The 18,651-nt window shown below is 48.3% G+C and overlaps 1 protein-coding gene across 1 annotated transcript; it reads left to right on the forward strand.

The window, feature by feature from the left end:
* Window positions 1-2,498: 2,498 nt before the first annotated feature.
* Window positions 2,499-14,800, forward strand: LOC144153319 (uncharacterized). The gene is made up of 4 exons (XM_077684969.1): window positions 2,499-2,504; window positions 3,635-3,673; window positions 12,338-12,442; window positions 14,441-14,800. Exons 1-4 carry the CDS (start codon window positions 2,499-2,501, stop codon window positions 14,747-14,749), a joined length of 459 nt encoding a protein of 152 aa, XP_077541095.1. The 3' UTR covers window positions 14,750-14,800.
* Window positions 14,801-18,651: the final 3,851 nt, after the last annotated feature.

Consider the following 18,651-nt stretch of genomic DNA (forward strand, 5'->3'; position numbering starts at 1 on the left):
CTAACAAAAACTGACTTGCGGAACCGAATGTCCATAGAAACTTTGGAGAACATTCTACATGTAAAATTTGGAACAACGAGAAGTGTAAAGTGTTGTAAGGACTTTGCATCATCCGACATCTTTTTGGATTGTTTCAATACCACCGCGATGTACACTGTTCAAGCTGTTTGTACTCCAAACTGATGTTTGGTTATATAACTTGCTCTCATTCTGTAAATATGTCAAACTTTTAGCATTAGTCATCTGATAAACGTTTCAAATTAATTGTGTGTGCAGTTTTCTCCTTTGGCTATTTGGGCTATTTCAAAATGTCAACATTTGGCTACTTTTGGGCTATGGAGCTCAAAACATTTGGCGGGTTACTCTCTGAGAGCCTGGCATCCCTGGCTACTGTTCGGAAATAGCATTTCCTCTCTTCCCTGACCACGTGGAACGGCTAATTCCTCGAGTACAGTTCGATTTAAATTATCGTTTATTTAGGCAAAGTTATAAATTTGAAAAAAAATCCCAGACGTTTTCGCTATTATTCTTCGGAATTAGTCATTGAAGGAGATTGTAGGGTGCTTCGGACGTTTATATAACAAGAAGAACCTCAGTATTGAACGATAAGAAAGATCCACCGAGACGAAAGATCCAAACGAGCCTGAATATCGACCGAGACGAAATATCTGCAGAGACAGAAGATCCAATTCAGTCTGAATACCCACAAAGACGAAAGATCCGACGAGACAGAAGATCTAATCCAGCCTGGATATCCAACGAGATGAAAGATTTAAAGAGATGGATGATCAACTGTTGGATCTTTCGTTTCGTCGTATCTCTCGTCCCGCTGAATATTTAGACGCTGAATCGTTTTGTAAGGTGGACGACCGCTTGCCGCTGACACCCGCACTACTAGAGAACTGTAAATATTAAGTCAAGTTTCTCGCATCACTCACTAAAATCGCTCCTTGTGGTTGCCTCCTTATATATTCTCCGTCTGATAACGTTTCTAGCGCATTGTGGTTTTTCTTGCAAAAACTAATTCATCGTGTATTCCTTACCGGAAGAACGTCGGTACTGCCTGTTGTGTAGTTATATATTTTGCCTTGAATAATCCTGAGGTTTTCTTCCCGCTTAAAAAACGTTATGTTTCATGGCAGCGCGCTTAGTAGTTTGGAATGGTCTTGCTTACCTATACTTCGTGAGCAAGCATTTTTTTTTCCTTTTTTTTTTTGCCGCGCGGTTGAATAAAGTGGCAAACAAACAGAAAGACAGGCCAAATTTTAGCGTTTAGAGGTTTAGAAGACGTCTCGCGGTTAAAAAACTGACTATTCTCTCTAAAAAGCGTCATTCGTCGATACCGCCATGAGTTTATGATTGGCTCGATGTAAGCTTCGCTAAAGCAGGGTGAGCCGTCGCTGTAGAAGAATACGAAGTAGAAGTGAACGATGACCGACACAAAAAATTCACACATCATCAAACGAGCGCACAACCGAGAAGAGGCTAGCGGAGACCGGCATTTTTAGCAGCGGCATAAATGGCGGTTTCTCACATTTCCGGTCATAACCCTCCTCAGGAAACAAACAGGGGAACAATGTTTCTTCAGGTATTTGAGCTTCTTCGAACAGCAACGTTCGTGGACGCCATTTTGTGTGATCCTTAGCTTCGAAGCAGGAAGGTGATACGTACGTCGTCGTTGTCAGACTCGCCGTACCGGGAGAGCTGGGAGAGGTGGAAAGAACGCTCCGCGCGGATCGCCTCAGGGGTCTCCGTGGTCGAACTCATTGTCCCTGCCTGCGTGTACGAGCCGGCACGAATAATGCTCCTGATAGACGTGTTCGCCCTTCATGGTTGCTTTAGTATATAATTTCGGAACCTGGCTTTCACGAAGTGCTACTCTAAAGGCTCAGTGTTAGGCCACTTGTGCTTCTAGGAAATCTCTGTCGCTACTGATTTTCAAGTATACGACAGCAAAAACAGTGCGTGAAGTCTGCAAACTACTTTCCCCTTTTATCCCGGTATAGCATCAAACGCCATTTCGTATGTAACGCTACGGTTAGAAATAAACTGATACATACGCGGTCGCGCAGCTAAAGCGCTGTCGTTAAGACTTCGACGAATCCAACAAGCATGAAGGAGGCACTTTGGTCACCTGGGTTAAAATCCAGCTGTGCGCTTTCGGCGAGGAATCTCCTCCGGCTAGGCCTTCGCGCAGTTGTTCTGATCCTATACTCATGCTTGTGGCGATGAATGCAACAAAGATTCTTTCGGGTCGGGTCCTCACCAAAGGCGATGGGATCAATAAGCCCGTCTCCCACAGTTTTCAAGTTTCTTCTTCATCTTTTGTTGGTTGTTGATGACGGCGATGATGATATTTCTGCTATGACTTACGATGATGCTGTTGCTGATGATGACCTTCAATGAATGGCACTTTCCCGCGTGCTACTGCTCGCTCAGAAGCGCAACACGCACCATCAGAGAAACGTTTGACCAAGGCTTGACACAAGGATAACCAGATGGAAGTGCGAAATCATAAGTTAGAGCAAAAATCAGACGGGGAGAATCTCAACGAGAAATATATGAAGGCGTATGAGCACGCGTTTTTTTTTTTTTTTTTTTTTTACATAATCGTGATTCCTCCCAGGTCGCAAAAAGGATTTCCCAGAATTCAGTTGACTGCCTCTCGACAGAAGATGGATCGGCCGGCATCTGAGAAGAGAAATCCGGGAAGGCTTCAGCTTCCCCTTCCTCCTTTCACCCAGATTTTTGCAACATAAAGTTGCTATCATTTTCCTCATCATCAATATCACTCCAATTATTGTCACCGTGTCCGACCTCGTTTGTATATTATCTCTTCTACCTGGTTCCCCTCAGCATCTTTGCCTTGATGGCAAACCTGTCGAGCCCAGGTCTCCCGCAATTGTAATGCGTGCATGCTGAACTTCTTTGTATGTAACAAATAAAGATTACCAACACCAGGTAAATGACAGGGATCTCTTGGCCTGCTCTCATGGGTTTTTAAGGTAGTCAGCCTCACAGCGAAGGGGTGCTATTAAAGCTGAGCGTCCTTTTCCTCACTGATGGCGACCCCCCACGCCAAAACGCACCGCAGAAAGCCAACCTTCTCTGACGATGATGATGATGATCATGGGCGAAGGGAAAGATGGTTGAAATGGAAAGCTTTTTCTGGTCGAAAGACAATGTCTTGAAAGTCCAATATCCAAATCGTTCCACCGAAAACGCACTACCGGAAAGCTAACCTACACAATGTGTGTCCGCAGGGGCACATGAAAAACATAAAGAAAATCAACGCATCCCATGGTGGGTACCGAACCTGGGTCCTTCGTTTTATGAAGCTGCCATACCCCATCGCGCTACTTCGACACGGTAGAAACGGTTCATATTTTAGACTTTTCACTTTGATTTAAGAAAGAGATGGTTAAAACGCGAACCATCCTTTTTGAGTTTTAACCATCTTTCTCTCAAGAAAGGGGCTCAAGTGTTTTAGGTGGATACGAATTTGTGCCTTGGAAAAATAAATTAATAGTAAATGTGGCATTAATTGTGTCGACACATATTCCATTTGCACCCAGCATCCTTGGGGCTTATTTTCCCGCTCTGACTGGCCCCTCACGCTACCTGCGGTTATCAGCCGACTGGATACGTACCTCGAAGAACAACGTACATTTGGGTAAGTTTGTACTAAACTGCTACAGCGCTTGGAAAAGTGGGCGAAGATGCTAGCTGCACCGTAGCAAGAGTTTGGCAGCTGCTCCAGCCCGAGGCCTTCTGTGATGCTGTCATGCCTGTCGATTGTTCGCCCCGTGAAAGTGCTGCTGGAGTTGTATAGGTCGGGACTGATTGTAGGGTTTAAGGCGCCGACGCAACGCAGGCGATGAGGCGCGCCGTAGTGGACGGCTCCGGATTAATTTTGCCCACCTGGGGATCTTTAACGTGCGCCGAAATCTCGTACACACGGGCGTTTTTGCTTTTCTCCTCCATCGGAAAAGCGGCCGCCGCGGCCGGTAATCGAACCCGCGACCTCGCGCTCAGCAGCGCAACGCCTTAGCCACTGAGCCACCGCGCCGGGTATTGTTTTATAGGTCGTATTCACTGACGTCGCTCGCATGCCGTCAACCATTGGTGTCGCCTTAACAACGGGGACAAGTAGCCACCATCATGGCGGCACACGCCACAGGCCCATGGGCATTCCTCTAAGCACCATGATCAGGCCGTTCCACCGTGATCAAAAGCATTACCCTGTACTCTAAGCAACGTATTACAAGTGTCCCTAGCCGCGGTGGAATGCGCTCTCAGCTTTCACGGTTCCGTTGCGAGTATTCTATTGCGGAGCCAGCGGATATCTCATCGCGCTGTTTTCGCATTCTAACGCTCTCGGAGAGAGAGAGAGAGAGAGAGAGAGAGGTCACTTTAATTAGTAACAGATGTACAATACCGGAGCTTAATTTTGATTTGCATCGCGCTGGTCTCACCTCCTCCGGTCTTTGTGCTAAAAGAAACAATTGAGCACTTTTTCTTGTACTGATGGGGATGTTAGTTCATTCGGAAACGGTATCTAGCGGCAGCAATTCAACGTATTGGCCTTACTCGGTTGATGCCCGTGCTCCTTTCGTTCGGGGACACATCCCTGGGGTTTTGTCATAAAGGCATTATTGCGGCCATTCACGCGTACATATCAGAGACTAGACGCATGTCCTGCTAACCCGTTCAAATTTTTTTTAGTCTATGCTCCCAAGAATTGCATCAATCGCTGATTCTTCCGTAGATGTACTATATAATTCGGTAACCCTTTCCCCGGGCATTATAGCCCAAAAAAGTCACCCAATTTTTTGTGGCAATCCCCCACGTGTGTATGTGCCATCATAAAATGAACAACAACAGCTCACGCTCCGGGCGCCGAGTTAGCGCTGCCAAAGGCAACCGGTACTATAGCTGCACCTCGTTTTGCCGACTGTCGCGAACAAGCCTTCAAAACCGTAGGATTGGCAATCCCACCGAGCCTTAATGACTGGCTTTATCCAGGCAGTTCCAATCAGAGCGAAGAACGGCGCCTGCTCGTCGCTCTACGAAACTTCGTCGAGGACTCTGGTCTTCACCATTTCATTTAATTCCACACCCAATTGGATGTACCATTGGATGTATCCTACTTTTTCCCCAACTCCCATTACCTAATCCCTCTCCCCTAGACACCAAAATTCGCTAAAGCGTAACATGGCGTCTTTGTATCCCTTGTACATAAAATAAATGCGTGTTACCACCACCACCCGGGGACGGCTCTAGGAAAAGGGAAAGGCCAATTTCTCGAGGGAGGGACAAAATAAGGGAATTCGGAGGTAAAGAATGGACTAGAGCGGCGCGGGACAGGACCGGTTGGAGGTAGTGGGAGAAGAGGCCTTCATTCTGCAGTGCACCTAGTGGGCTGCTGCTGATTATATGATGACGCAACAGCTGGTTCCGCTGACCAGGAAAAGGAACCCGAGGTCTGCTGTTTCTCCTGAGTTGCACCACGTGGGCAAGCTGCGCCAATTTCTTGCAATCTTCTATTTGACAAAACCTCTATTCCGGGATTTAGTACACAGTGTGTTTTTCCTGCGCGAAGTATCAGAACCCGTGGCGGGCCCAACATAACAAGTTCGAATTGCTATTTAGGGCAACAATTAACTAGTACTTGTTACTTACGCTTTTAATTACAACGGTTGGGCGTGTGAATGTTATGTGGATATTGTAAAGGATCATCAGTCAACCCCATATCCAGCGTTAGATTTCCGAAAATGCATTTGCTTACTGACCTATGGGCTGAGTACCTCAGTCCCCCGGACTCGCGCACCCGGAGCTCGGCGGCGACAAAGCGCCGCTAACCCACGCGCTCATGTTGCCGTCACTCAAAGTTGTGCATGTCACCCGTACGTCGCGCTTCTTTCCGTTCGCGACAAGGTGAAACCACGGCCGGGCTATACTCGGTGACAACTTAAGAACGGCACCGGAAGTTGCCGCTGTGCCTTATCACCGTAGCCGGATGTTTCTCCGCGCGGCGCAAGTAGGTCGTTACTGGGAATATTTTGAACATGGCGTGAGCCGTTCTTGTAATTTTTTTGACTTAATATGCTTATAAACGACTCCAGTGACGACAAAAACACTGCGTGAGACAAGGCAGACGATATCACGCATGCATAGCAAACCCCTTTCAAAACGCGCGCGCTCTGACGTCACGGGTCCGGCGCTTTGGCGGAGTGATACACTACATGAGGTGGTGCCGTTCTTGAGTTGTAACCTATGTTGTAACCGAGTATAGAGCGGAGGCCTCCGCTCTAGCCCGGCCGTGATAAAGCGCGGCGTACGTGTGACGCATACAGCTCAGAGTTACGCTAACACGGGGGCATGGCTTTGTGGCGCTTTGCATTCGCCGAGCTCCAGATGAGCGCGTCCGGAGGACAGAAGTACGCAGCCCACAGGTGTGCTGGCAATAATATTGTTACGGTGCAGCTTTCCTTTGCGAAGCGCTGAAGCCACTGCTCTGACGAGAAATCCCCCTGCACGGCATAAGGCCAGTCGTGGAGGACGACAAGGACGACGATCGGTGCGGCGCCCGGCAGAAGCTAAAACGGTCATGAGCTGTGTCTCCGAGTTTTTCTTTATATGAACAATCTTCCCCTCCCCTTTTCCCCGTGCCCCACACCAGTGCCTATTGGCCTCCTCCTGTAATAAAGTCATCCATTCCATTCCATTCTTTTTGTAAATAGTGTAAATACAGCTAATTCTAACGGCGTCTACCTCGTTTCAATATGTACGCAAATAACCGGATACACGATTGACTTACGATCCCCTACAAGTTCCACGTTACAATCACACACCTAAGTGCAGTAACTAAAGAGTTAATTAACAAGTTCCCGTCAATTGTTACCGTAAATAGCAATTGGAACACGTATCATTGCGCACGTCTTGGCCTCTCATAACTTCGCGACAGAAGAACAGTTTTACCTACGAAAGTCAATTTTTAGAATTAACTAAAGTCTTGCCTGCAGTCTTGCATGTGCCGTTTTGTTTCCGTTAAAGATTTGTTAAGAGTACTTAGTCCTTCACCTGGCACTCCTGTTGGGCAATTCAGCTGTCAACGACTACGGAAGACAAATATGCACTACTATTTTCCTAATTCCCTATGTTTTCGTCTTTGCAACATTCTTAGCGTTTGGTTTTTTTCTCTAGTTTAGGATTAGGAATATTTATAGATGGGTAGCTAGCAGAGGTAAATATTTCTCCGATTGGCACGTGCTACGTTTATGTGCGAAGAGCAGTACACCAGAAAGCATCACGAGAAGATGAAGAAGAAGAAGATAAACAACCTGGGGGCGGTTTATTCTATCGACTCTCTAGGGCACAAACCCTGCCGTAATTTCTGTTGCCATTGATCGCAAAAAACATGAGCCAAGGGTCAGGCGAACAGCTCGGAGGCCACAACAAAGGGGGCTCTTCGTCCCAACCGGACATCGGAAAAGCACAGGTGACAACGCTGTTACGTGCATCGTTTGATCTTTTGAACATTCTAACCATTGTTTACGACCAAGAACGCATGAATTTATTGGCCCTTTGTTTGACTATTGTAACTAGCCAATGAATCCTAGCATGAACACTCGTATACTTGGTATTAGTAATCGGGGGTGAAGTCTATGTCTACATTTACACGTAGACTAATGCAATAGGCACGAAATCTTGAACCCTACGGGTAATGCTTATGCGCTCTACCGCACATGTTCAGTACCGGCTACAAAAAATGAGTGCCGGCTTGTCTTCGAACAAGCCCACACTCATTCGTCAGAAGTTCTACCTCCGAGATGTGTCTTGAGTCTAGAAGTTCCAATCCAAACGCTTCGATTTCTTTTTTTTTTTTAAGGTAACTACTCAGTTTACAAGATTTATGAAGCTGGAGCAAATAGTAGTTTTAGGTGTCTATCGACGTTGGGCTCGAGTATGCTGTGCTCTGCACACTGGGACCTCAATCTTTCAAGGCAGTTAGAAGATTGATTGTCGAGTTTTCTGCAGCGAAGTTACGCCTCGGCTATCAGGCGCGCTGTAGTGGAGGGCTCCTGATTAATTTTGGCCACCTGGGGATGTTTAACGAGCGTGAATCTGCATGGGCAGATGGCCGTTTTACCTTCTAAGCAGACACCGCGGCCGGGATCAAACCCGTGTCTTTGAACTCAGCAAAACAACGTCTCAGCAACTGAGCCACGGTGGTGGGTGAAGGAATACACTGAATTTATTTCACTTACACACAGTATTTTGTTAGGTTTGGGTGGGGTGGTACTTTTGCGTCGCTGTCGACACAAACCCACAGGTAGATGTGTGAAATGCTATACAACTATGCTCGTTGCTATGCTCGTTTCTATGCTCGTAGTCTTTTCTACAGTCAAACCCGTTTATAGCGAACTGCAATATGCACCGCAATTAGTTCGATATATCCAATTGTTCGATATAGCCGAACCCGCCTATAACGAGCTTATTGTTACGAGTTCGTAATCCGCGGGAGTCCACCCACAGCCCCCCCCCCCCTCCTCACCAACTCCGCCATCCGCGTATGCAGAAAGGAACAGAACAGTAGCCATTACCATACCAAAATAATCAATTTATAGCAAGTAATAAAGCTACTTTCCGCGTTCACTGCCCACGATGCAAAAAAAAAAAGCGGCGATTTTTGTTTTCACTTTCGTTTTGGCGGCTTCAACTAGCATAGCATTCCCTACACGAAACATTGTTCGCACCAGTTCGAGTCCGTGTCCTGAAAAATCTAACAAGCATTGGCGGAGCACATCGACTGCCGAAAGCGCTTCATTATAAGCGTTTGACGGATTGCACTCGCGACATCATCGGGAACGTTGGCGAGCTCTTCCCACAGTTCACCGATGCTGCTGTCTTGGTCCGGACTCGCTGACAGGGCGGGTTCCGTCGCGAGTCCCGAGCGTCAGAAACAGTTACGGAAAGTATTGGGCGTCACGTCGCTCCGTGCGAGGCGCAATGTCTCAGTCGCGGCTCTTGCTCCGTGGTCGCGGCCAATCCACATCTCAATCGCCGCTCCGAGATCATGCCTTTCAGCGGCCATTCAGGCGCCCAGAGTTCGATATATCGGATGTGAACTTCGTTATAAGGAATATGTTTCCCATTTACAGTCAAACCCGGCTATAACGAACCCGGATAGAGCGAATTATGCTATATATCGAACAAAAATATTTCAGTTACGGAAATACATGGGAAACATATTCCTTATAACGAAGTTCACATCCGATATATCGAACTCTGGGCGCCTAGAATGGCCGCCGAAATGCATGATCTCGGAGCGGCGATTGAGATGTGGATTGGCCGCGGCCACGGAGTAAGAGCGGCGACTCAGACATTGCGCCTCGCATGGAGCGACGTGACGCCTAATACTTTCCGTAACTGTTTCCTATGCGCGTGACTCGCGACGGAACCCGCCCAGTCAGCGAGTCCGGACCAAGACAGCAGCATCGGTGAACGGTGGGAAGAGCTCGCCAACGTTCCCGATGATGTCGCGAGTGAAATCCGTCCGACGCTTATAATGAAGCGTTTTCGGCAGTCGATGTGCTCCGCCAATGCTTCTTAGATTTTTGAGGACGCGGGCCCGAACTGGTGCAAACAATATTTCGTGTAGTGAATGCTACGCTAGTTGAAGCCGCCAAAACGAAAGTGAAAACAAAAATCACCGTTTTTTTTTTTTTTTTTGCCACGTGGGCAGTTAAGGCGGAAAGTAGCTTCGATACTTGCAATAAATGGATTATTTTGGTATGGTAATGGCTACTGTACTGTGTTCGTTTCTGCCTACGAGGATGGCGGAGTTGGGGAGGCGGCGGGGGGCTCCAGCGGATTGCGAACTCGTAACAATAAGCTCGTTATAGGCGGGTTCGGCTATATCGAACTATTGGGTATATCGAACTAATCGCGGTGCATATTGAAGTTCGCTATAAACGGGTTTGACTGTATTTCTGTAACTGAATTATTTTTGTTCGATATATAGCATAATTCGCTCTACCCGGGTTCGTTATAGCCGGGTTTGACTGTAGTAGTTTCTATGCTTGTCTTTTCTATTAGTTTCTCTGCTCGTAGTCTTTAATTAGGGCGTGTCAGGGGCGGACCAGTAGTGTAAAAATGAAAAGGGTGGTTGTAAGGCGGCGCTTTAAAAGGGCTCAGTTCTTCTCGCGCTGAAGTTTTCTCTTGCATTAGTTTTACGCAGTTTTTCGTGCGTCCGCATTGCCTTGAGTTAGATCTTTGCCCTGGTATTCTGAGTCCTTCCTGCACGCGAACTTCCAGCGGAGGAGGTCCTTGAAATAGGCTTCCTCATGCATAAGCATTGCGGAATACTCCCCTCAGACGAGTGGAGGGAGAAAATGGAGTGGAGGAGCGACACAGAATGCGACCCTTAGTCCTTTTTGTGCAACAAATGGCTACGCTACCTTGTACTATGCGCAAAAGTCAAAAGCATTGTGCACCTTTTGCCAGAATTTTCTATCCCGCGCAAAGTTTTCGGGCCGCAGAAAATTCAAAACAATATTTTAACATTCAAGTGGGACCGAAGGAGGAGGACAGGGACCATCAGGACAGAGGAGAGACAGTGGCCTTCGCCAGCTTTCTGGCAAAAGCATTCAAGGCTCACTCCATAGGCAAGCCTGTATTTTGATTTGTTTTTCTCCTATTTACATTTGCCCCCCCCCCCACAAAATTTTGATTGCGACCGTACTTAGATGCTTAAAAACACAGGACTGATGGCGCTCTAATAAGTCGTTGGTTGAAAAAGATTGAGGGGTGAAGGTACTTTGACCGACGGGAGGGTCGCCGTACGAACGCGTTGCGAACATTTGCAAAAGCGTTACAGACCAACAAAAAATTACCCTTTTCTGCATCAAAATTGTGAATAAGGGACAGCTACTAAGGGCAACGCAATGGAGAGAATTGACGAAATACGCCACCTACGGTGGGTGGGGAGTATGAACCAACGAAATACAGTCGACCCTCGATAATCTGAGGTCGCTTAATTGGAATTTTCGGCTAATTATAAGTCATTTACTGGTACCGGCAATTTCACATGCCGAACTAAGTGAAAGAAATCACTCGATAATTCGAAGCTAAAGCCAATCATATCACTTAATTAGAAGGTATTACGAATAAAAAGCATTGAGGTGATCATAATTTCCCGATAAAATTCATAATTTTAAGCACCAAAACACCGCCGTTTTCTGCACTATGTTGGAGTCATCGCAACTGAGCAGCGCAAAATTAATAAAGGAGCAGCCCAGTCGAGTCTCGCGCCAGCGTATGTATCCCTCTTTATTCATGTCCTCAACCTTCTTTGTTCCCGACATCACTATGTGAGCCTTTTGGGTGGTGGATGCTTCAGGCGTCGATTAAAGCGATAAGACTTAACTATCAGAACAACCCGTGTCGTACGCTAGAATTGGTGACGACAGTCGAGATTCTGAACAAAATCAAGAAGGGACACGCGTTGTAGACTAAACACAATGCTGTTTTTGTGCGTTTTATTTTATCGGAATTTCAATTTTTTTGGAAGGGTTTCGCGGTCACCGTGGACTTCGTATTAACGAGAGCAGACTGTACAGAAAGTATAAACCTGGTTGATTCAGTTCACCATGAGTGGCGCCTTTTATTGCAGGTCCAACAGCTTGGAGGGGTAATTATTATGACAAGGAAGTTTTCAACAGCCGGCATGAATGTGTACGACCATTGATAATTTGCTCGTGCAAAGACGCGTTGAGAAACCATGCTGCTTCACCCACTATCATCTGGAGGCCACGTAGTGCCTGCTCGTTCACCAAGGGATTACAGCACCTGCAATAGATTCTGGATGATGTAAAAACACAATTTCTGTTAGGATTTGTGTTAGCTGCTTAACCTGGACGAACCACCTAATGTTTCATAATGTGCGAATGGCGTAACAAAAACGCCCCTCTACATGCTGCAAAATGTTTTTCACCCCATTCCCTGTGTTCGTGAAGGAAAAGTACAAATTCTGCAAAGGTTTGAACTACCAAAATCTTATTAATTACTTCAGATGAATCGCTCCTTAGGAGAATGCGATTAGTAGTTGTTTGTGAACATTCAGTCCTGTTTTGGCTGCCGAGTACATGGAACCTCGGGACGGTAAAGATCCTCTCTGGCCCAAGTGGGCGTCTCAGCCATGTGAAAGTAATTGCAATGAGTGCCAAGTTGCGAAGCTCCTGCATACATATCGTCCGTGGTATATTGCCGTCAAACATACCTGGGACCTCTGCACTAACCCCCCCCCCCCCTTTTTTTTTTCTCTTACACGCAGAAGGAGGAGTCTGCCAGTTCGAATGCAGAGAATCTCGACGGGATTCACGCAGAACGCACGTTCCACCTCTCCCAACTGTCCCGGTACAACGAGTATGAGGACGACGTACGTACTCTTTCTTACTTTCAACATGCAAACTCGGTTGCCCGCGTTGCCTAGACGGTGTCTGTATCGGCAGGTAGAATATAGTTTTACGCGTAAGACATCACTTCAGAGGCTCATCAGAGTGATCTTTTAGGAAAGGTATAGGCCTTAGCACATGGATAAGGGTAGGGGCGTACTGTGCATACATTTGTCATTATCAGCAGCAACTCTCCCAGCAGCCTAAGTGTCAGTGCTGTGTTCACCGAGGGCATACCTGCCAGGTTGGCGGGATGGGATTCGGGAGATCTGACCCGGGAGCAGGGGAAGGGGGGGGGGGTGGCTGGGTGGAAGATAGAAACATTAGTAGCAGCAGAAGAGAATAACCCACCTGAATTTTTAATTTAGTTACAACCGAGCAGGACTGCACTGTTTCGTCCAAACTACTAACAAGCTACACCAGTCATTATTGATAAATCTTCGACGTCGCTGACGAGGCCCATGTTCCTTCCATGTTTCTTCCCGTGACACTTCGCTAAAAAAACGCGACTGAGGGTTGTATCAAAAATGGTTGCTCGGTACCGAGTGCAATTTTCTCGCGTTGAGTGCTTCTGTGGTGCAGACCAGTTCCCCTTCCGCGATGGCCGACTGCGGTTTTTAAACTGTTCACTCTCAACGATTTAAATTGGTGTAGCATTGAATCGGATTGTGAGGTAACTACAGCGCAATATGGCCATACTGACAGAAAGGTTTCGCCAAACATGGGTGCATGTTCGTGTTTCGGTCGCACACTCATACACAAGACCATCAAAATTCGGGAGTATCCCGAAAAATTCGGGAAGCCTGGCAGGTATGGAGGAGTGCTCTGACGCTTTGTACTCTCGAGAAATTAGCAGTATTAGACACAAGAAGACACGTGTCCTTGTGAGGACGTGTCAAGAAAGATTGATCAACTCGGACGGAGCTCGCTAAGGCAGTGGGGTACACCCCTGCAAGGTTCGTCCTCTCGATGAGACGACAGGATAATGAATTTTACCATCAGCGAATGGTGGTCAGCGCTTGCAGCCGCTCTGCCGTGTCCCAGCTTAGTAGTTAAAGCGGTGTCTGAATTCCTATGTGCACGTTCCTTCGAATGCTGGTATTACGCAGCCATTATAAATGCTGAATCACCAATTCGAGACATATTTGTTACTCCACAGCCAAGAAGAAGTGTTTACTCAACTAATACGGATTGAGGTGTGCACGCGATGCGTCAGATTCAGCTGCATTCTTTGCTTGCATCTAACGTCGGGCACTCCGTTTTATCCCTCCCTCTCTCTACGTCAATATTTTCTGTTTGTTTCATTTCACGGCCATGCGTGCATATTTCATTTCATAAGGCTCACGTATTACCACTAACGCGTTTTAGAAGTAGTGGTGGCCATTCTTGTTCCCGCAACTCTCTTTTAAGTGCAGAGCACTTTGGGCGCTCGCCTTGTCGTCCTCGCTCGCTCGCTGGAACCAAGCATATCGCCACGGCGTTACGGTGTAGCCTGTCACGGTCCCTTCGCTGCGGCGTACCACAGAGGCGTCGAAAGCCAAGCGGTTTATATAGTCCTAAGCGTTCGAAACTCGCGAAACGCTGGCGTTTGTCATTTCTTTCCGTTGTTTAACGCAAAGAAAACTATAGGTACATTTGAGGAAAAATATATGCGTAATTCACCGGCAGCGCCTGCGTTCCTTTAGTTAAGGACGCCCGTTGGGTTGGTTTTTGCGACGGTGCCGCAAAATGTGGCAGTGCAACGCCGGCACGTGCGGGGTGAAAAGCACAAAGGGAACAGAACTCTCGCTGGCGCAGTTTCAGGCAGGGGGCGCGCGATCACTGCGAAGGCGGGAAATTTGAATGACATGGTTTGTTAGCAGTAAGCGGATAACGGCAGTACAGCCCATTATGGCGAATAACTGCCCTGCACTTCCGACTGCGTTCACATTGAGTGCAACGGCTTTAATTTTTCTCTCTCTTCCTGGCCTTGCCCATCGCAGACGTCGAGCAGCGAGCAAAGGCGGAGCAGGTGGCGTGTCTGCCGCTGGGGCTGTCTGAGCCTGGCCGGCTTCGTGGTCACCCTGGTGGGCGTCGTGCTGGCCGTGCTCGCCATAGGACGCGCCAGGGGAGAGAAGAATAAATCGCTGCTCGCCAACCTCTCCGGCGTCGTCGGCGACTACGCGAACGCCTCTGCAAGCACCGACAACGGCAGCACGCACCAGGCCCGTGGGTTACGCCGCACTGCTGTGTCAACGAAGGAAGTTGGCAACGCCACGGAACCCTACCTGTTCGCGCTCAACGTGGACTAGATCCTACCCTTCTCATGCGTCATCGTGACGTACACCTGTCTTTATGTGCCAGTGCTCATGAATATGTAAAAAGCTATTTTGTTTGACAAGAATCTGTTTTAAAAAACTGCTAAAGCAATATGTTTCTGATTCTTCCATTCCCATGTGTACATACATGACTAAATGCCAACTACTTTGCTATCTAGCGGCCGTGGCAAAAGCAAGCATATGACCATTCTTCACATTTCCAAGTGCACCCACTCTGCCTCCTCGCCCAAAGTTGTAGCTTGTTCAAAATGTGGGCATGACACACTCATAGATGACGTTTTTGTAAAGAAACAAGGCGCAGAGTTTTCATAAAATTAGTGCCAACATGGCGAAGAGAGGAAAATTGCAAAGGTAAGGCTGACGTGAGCTTTTACAGCATTCCACCAGGAGGGACAACAGCTAAACTCGTACGTTTCAGCAATTCCAGTGAGCGGAAGTGGGGAATGTCCGGGCCATCGCTGTTGGTACACATTCTGTCCGCCATTCTATATTTGACTCCCAGCCTCGCCTGTACTAATTACTCTATCCATAGAGTACTCAGTAAGGTCTCGGATCAATTTTTGCCAGCTTAGCTGTTTTGATACACGCACGCACGCGCACACATGCACGCACACATGCCCGCGTGAACCTTTGAGTGTACGGGCGCGTGTGCGTGTGTTTGTCTTGTTTTGCCCATGACCAGTTTCAGAGGAATTCACTCCGGCTTGCTCAACGTTTCGCTTCGTCACAAGCGCAGGTCACACTCCTAGGCTACCTGTAACCGCAAATCGCGCTGTACCTTTCCCGCAATACATGGATAGCGCGTGCACAGAACGTTCGGGGCCCTGGTGCCCAGATTACGAGATGTTCACACGATGACGCTAGTAAGAAGCTATTGTCCATGAAGCTCTGAAAGCAGTGAAAATAAGGGGGATGGTAAAGCAAGCGCTGTCATGTCCTGTGGGAATGGCAGTGTTCCCTTATTATATTCATATTTTGAGAAAACAACTTCTACATAGTGGACACCGGCCACTGGCCGGCCGCTTCCCCGTTGCTGGCTGAGCCGCCTAGTGGCTTTAGGAAGCTAAGGGAAGTTAGGCGAATTAGGCGTGTAATTTCTCGATACGAGAGAAGGATATCACTTGATGTTCTTGGTTGCAAAATGAAGTACCCTGAATGAGCGAGAATCTTTTGCCCGGAAACAACGGCACGCCGGTAGTTTTCCGAACCCGATATTCTGGATTCGCATATTCTGACGCCTACAAAGACACATGCAAATGGAGAGAGAAACATGAATCACTTACTCACATATATATGAATTTTCTAAACCTTCCACGCTTAGATCACCTGTTCAGGTAACCGCACTACAGCTGTGGAGACATGCCTTCCCAGCTCCCATGCTCAGCTTCAGGAAGCTGTCGTTCGACTGGCATCGGGCGCCGTCTGGGCTCAAGGGCCACGGGCCGTCGTCTGAAGGAGTTATGTGTTTCTGTAACCTCCTACTCCCGGCCCTCCTTTTCTTACTTTTGGACAAAATAAATCATCAAACATCAATAGCTCATAAATTATATCAATAGCTGTGGAAACATTTTTTGAAAGTAACTTATGAAGCTAGCAGAACAGTGTCCTTCCTGAGAGCTGAGCAATCCACCCGTTACTATTGTTCGCTGTCTGGCGAGTTTCGGTTTCATTGTGGGTGCAAGCCAAGCGCTTTCTGTTGCATGTGGCGCGATCTGTGGTTTGCTTGAAATAACCGCTAAGCTTTACTCGCGGCTCTACCAGTGGGCTACCAAGGCGGAATGAATGAATAAAAACTTTATTCATTCATTCCGCATTGGTGACCAAGTGGTATAGTCGCGATTTCGGATGCTTGATGCTGGGTACAAGCCCCAGGTTTTTTAGGAAATTTTCTTTCGACACCATACTAATCCTCAAGCTAGGCAAGCCGCCAAGCACGCACAACCTCTGCCCGATCTCGCCCACAACGTGCGTGGAAGAGATGCTAGATCACATCCAGCTCAATAGATTGCAGGAGTAACTCGAAATAAAAGAACTGTACCCAGATACAATCATCAGCTTCAGAGCGCACCTCAGCACTCAGGACGGCATGATTCAACTGAACACATAATCGAAGGAGACTCCAGGTGTCACGTGAACCGATGGTAGGTTGTCTTTACCAGCTCAGAGCAATGGACACAGGGAAGCCGCTGACGGGTTTAACAACATACATTTAATTCACACTCAAAAACCCTAACGCAAAGCACTCAATAATTAAACTACACGCAAATGATACACACTCAAACCTCTAACAATCCCAAAACACAACTCAAATACAAACCCCTAACTTAACAGCTCAATATACAATTCAACTCAAAACCCAAAAGTGTCTACCATAAAGTCCTACCCTATCAGTTCAAATACACTCCTTAATCAAGTTCAAGTTCATTTCTCTCGTATCACAACTCCCTAGTTGTGTCCCTTACAACTGCGTCCCTACTGGACTGGCCTACCCCGCTGTCGTCGCCGCTGACGTGTCGCACCCGTTGCGTGGCCGCGACTTGGTGGTAGCCGTCCTCGTCTTGCTTCGGTACCGGCGTTCGATGCGCGCGGTCAATCCTTGGACGGCGTGGGCTCCGCGCGTCCTCACTTCTTTCCTCTGTGGCTACCCCCTGGTATCCGCTCTCGCTGGAGGTTCTTGATGCCGGAGTTCGACGCGCGCGGTCATTCCTTCGGCGGCGTGCTTCCTTGGTGGCTACCCCCTGGTAGCCGCTGCCGCTGGAGGTTCCAGGTAGGCTCGGCCCGAACGTAGCCTTTCGGGGCCGTCGAGACGAACGTCGACGGAGCGTGGACGTTGGCCGCTGGTGCCCGACCGATGCCGCTGGGGCCACAAAGACACGGGTTCGTGGTGCACCTAGGATGACGGTGCCGATGCGAAGTCGGCCCGCTCCCGCCCAGGCTCGGATGGCGTGGTCGATGGCCTGGCCGCGTCCCCCTGGCTCGTTCCGTGAAGCTCACGTGCTCCGGCCGCCTCCTGGTTGTCTGCCTCCCGTTGTCTTGCCTCCCCCTTCTCTTTGTGCTCCCCGCTTTTATACCCTCTGGGCTCTCTCGTGGCGCACTCTTATTGGCTTCTTGCTTCTTCCCTGTCCTTATATGGTCAATACGCAACTTGTCCCATGCGCGGTCTTCCCTGATTGGCCGACCAGTGCGCTGCCACCTTTGCCCATGATTCCTCGGTGCGTCGGCGCTTGCGCTTGCTGATTGGCGCGCTCCTGGCCCGCACTTCAAATGGCCGTTCCTTTGTTCTTTTTCCTCGTTTTCCGGGGTTTTCATGCATCCCCTCTCGGGGTGGGGGGGGGGATGCCCTTGACACATGACACCAGGAATACCAAGGCAATACTTGGTCTCGACCTGCAGTGTGCCTTCGATAAAGTCAAGCACCCGGCAGTCCGGAGGCAGATGTCCCGACTCAATATGGGCAAGAGGACGTAGAACTAAGTCAAGGACTTCCTCCCGAACAGAACAACTGAGGTGAAAGCGGGCGACCTAAGATGAACAAGAAGAACCTCGGCAAGATGGGCACACCACAAGGCTCCGTCATATCGCTGATGCTGAGTGCACGATACGAGCGTTTTCCTACCACTCGTATGGCTACGAGCAATTTTCACCGATGTACGATCCCAGCTCCCCAAGTGACTCTTATAACAGGAAGCCAGAGCACATCTCCGCCCTGCAAGTCCCGTATGTATAGGTACCGCCGAAAGGCAGGACACTTATCGCAACGGGTGAGATTTACCATTGTGGGATGCCAGCTGTACAAGTTACACTTCTGACAGGGAGTGAGAGCGCATCTTTAGCCAGCAGGTCCCGGATGTTGCTGCAGTTGCAAGGAAATACGG

The sequence above is a fragment of the Haemaphysalis longicornis genome, unplaced genomic scaffold (assembly GCF_048455015.1).
Source record: "Haemaphysalis longicornis isolate Haplotype H1 unplaced genomic scaffold, Haemaphysalis longicornis Haplotype H1 scaffold_9, whole genome shotgun sequence".
In the NCBI taxonomy this organism is placed as follows: Eukaryota; Metazoa; Arthropoda; class Arachnida; order Ixodida; family Ixodidae; genus Haemaphysalis; species Haemaphysalis longicornis.

Bases quoted from the DNA above. Each gene is read 5' to 3' on its own strand.
- LOC144153319 (XM_077684969.1), top strand. The intron at 3,674-12,337 runs GTAAGTTTGTAC...TCTTACACGCAG, and splicing joins GAAGAACAACGTACATTTGG to AAGGAGGAGTCTGCCAGTTC. The intron at 12,443-14,440 runs GTACGTACTCTT...TGCCCATCGCAG, and splicing joins ACAACGAGTATGAGGACGAC to ACGTCGAGCAGCGAGCAAAG.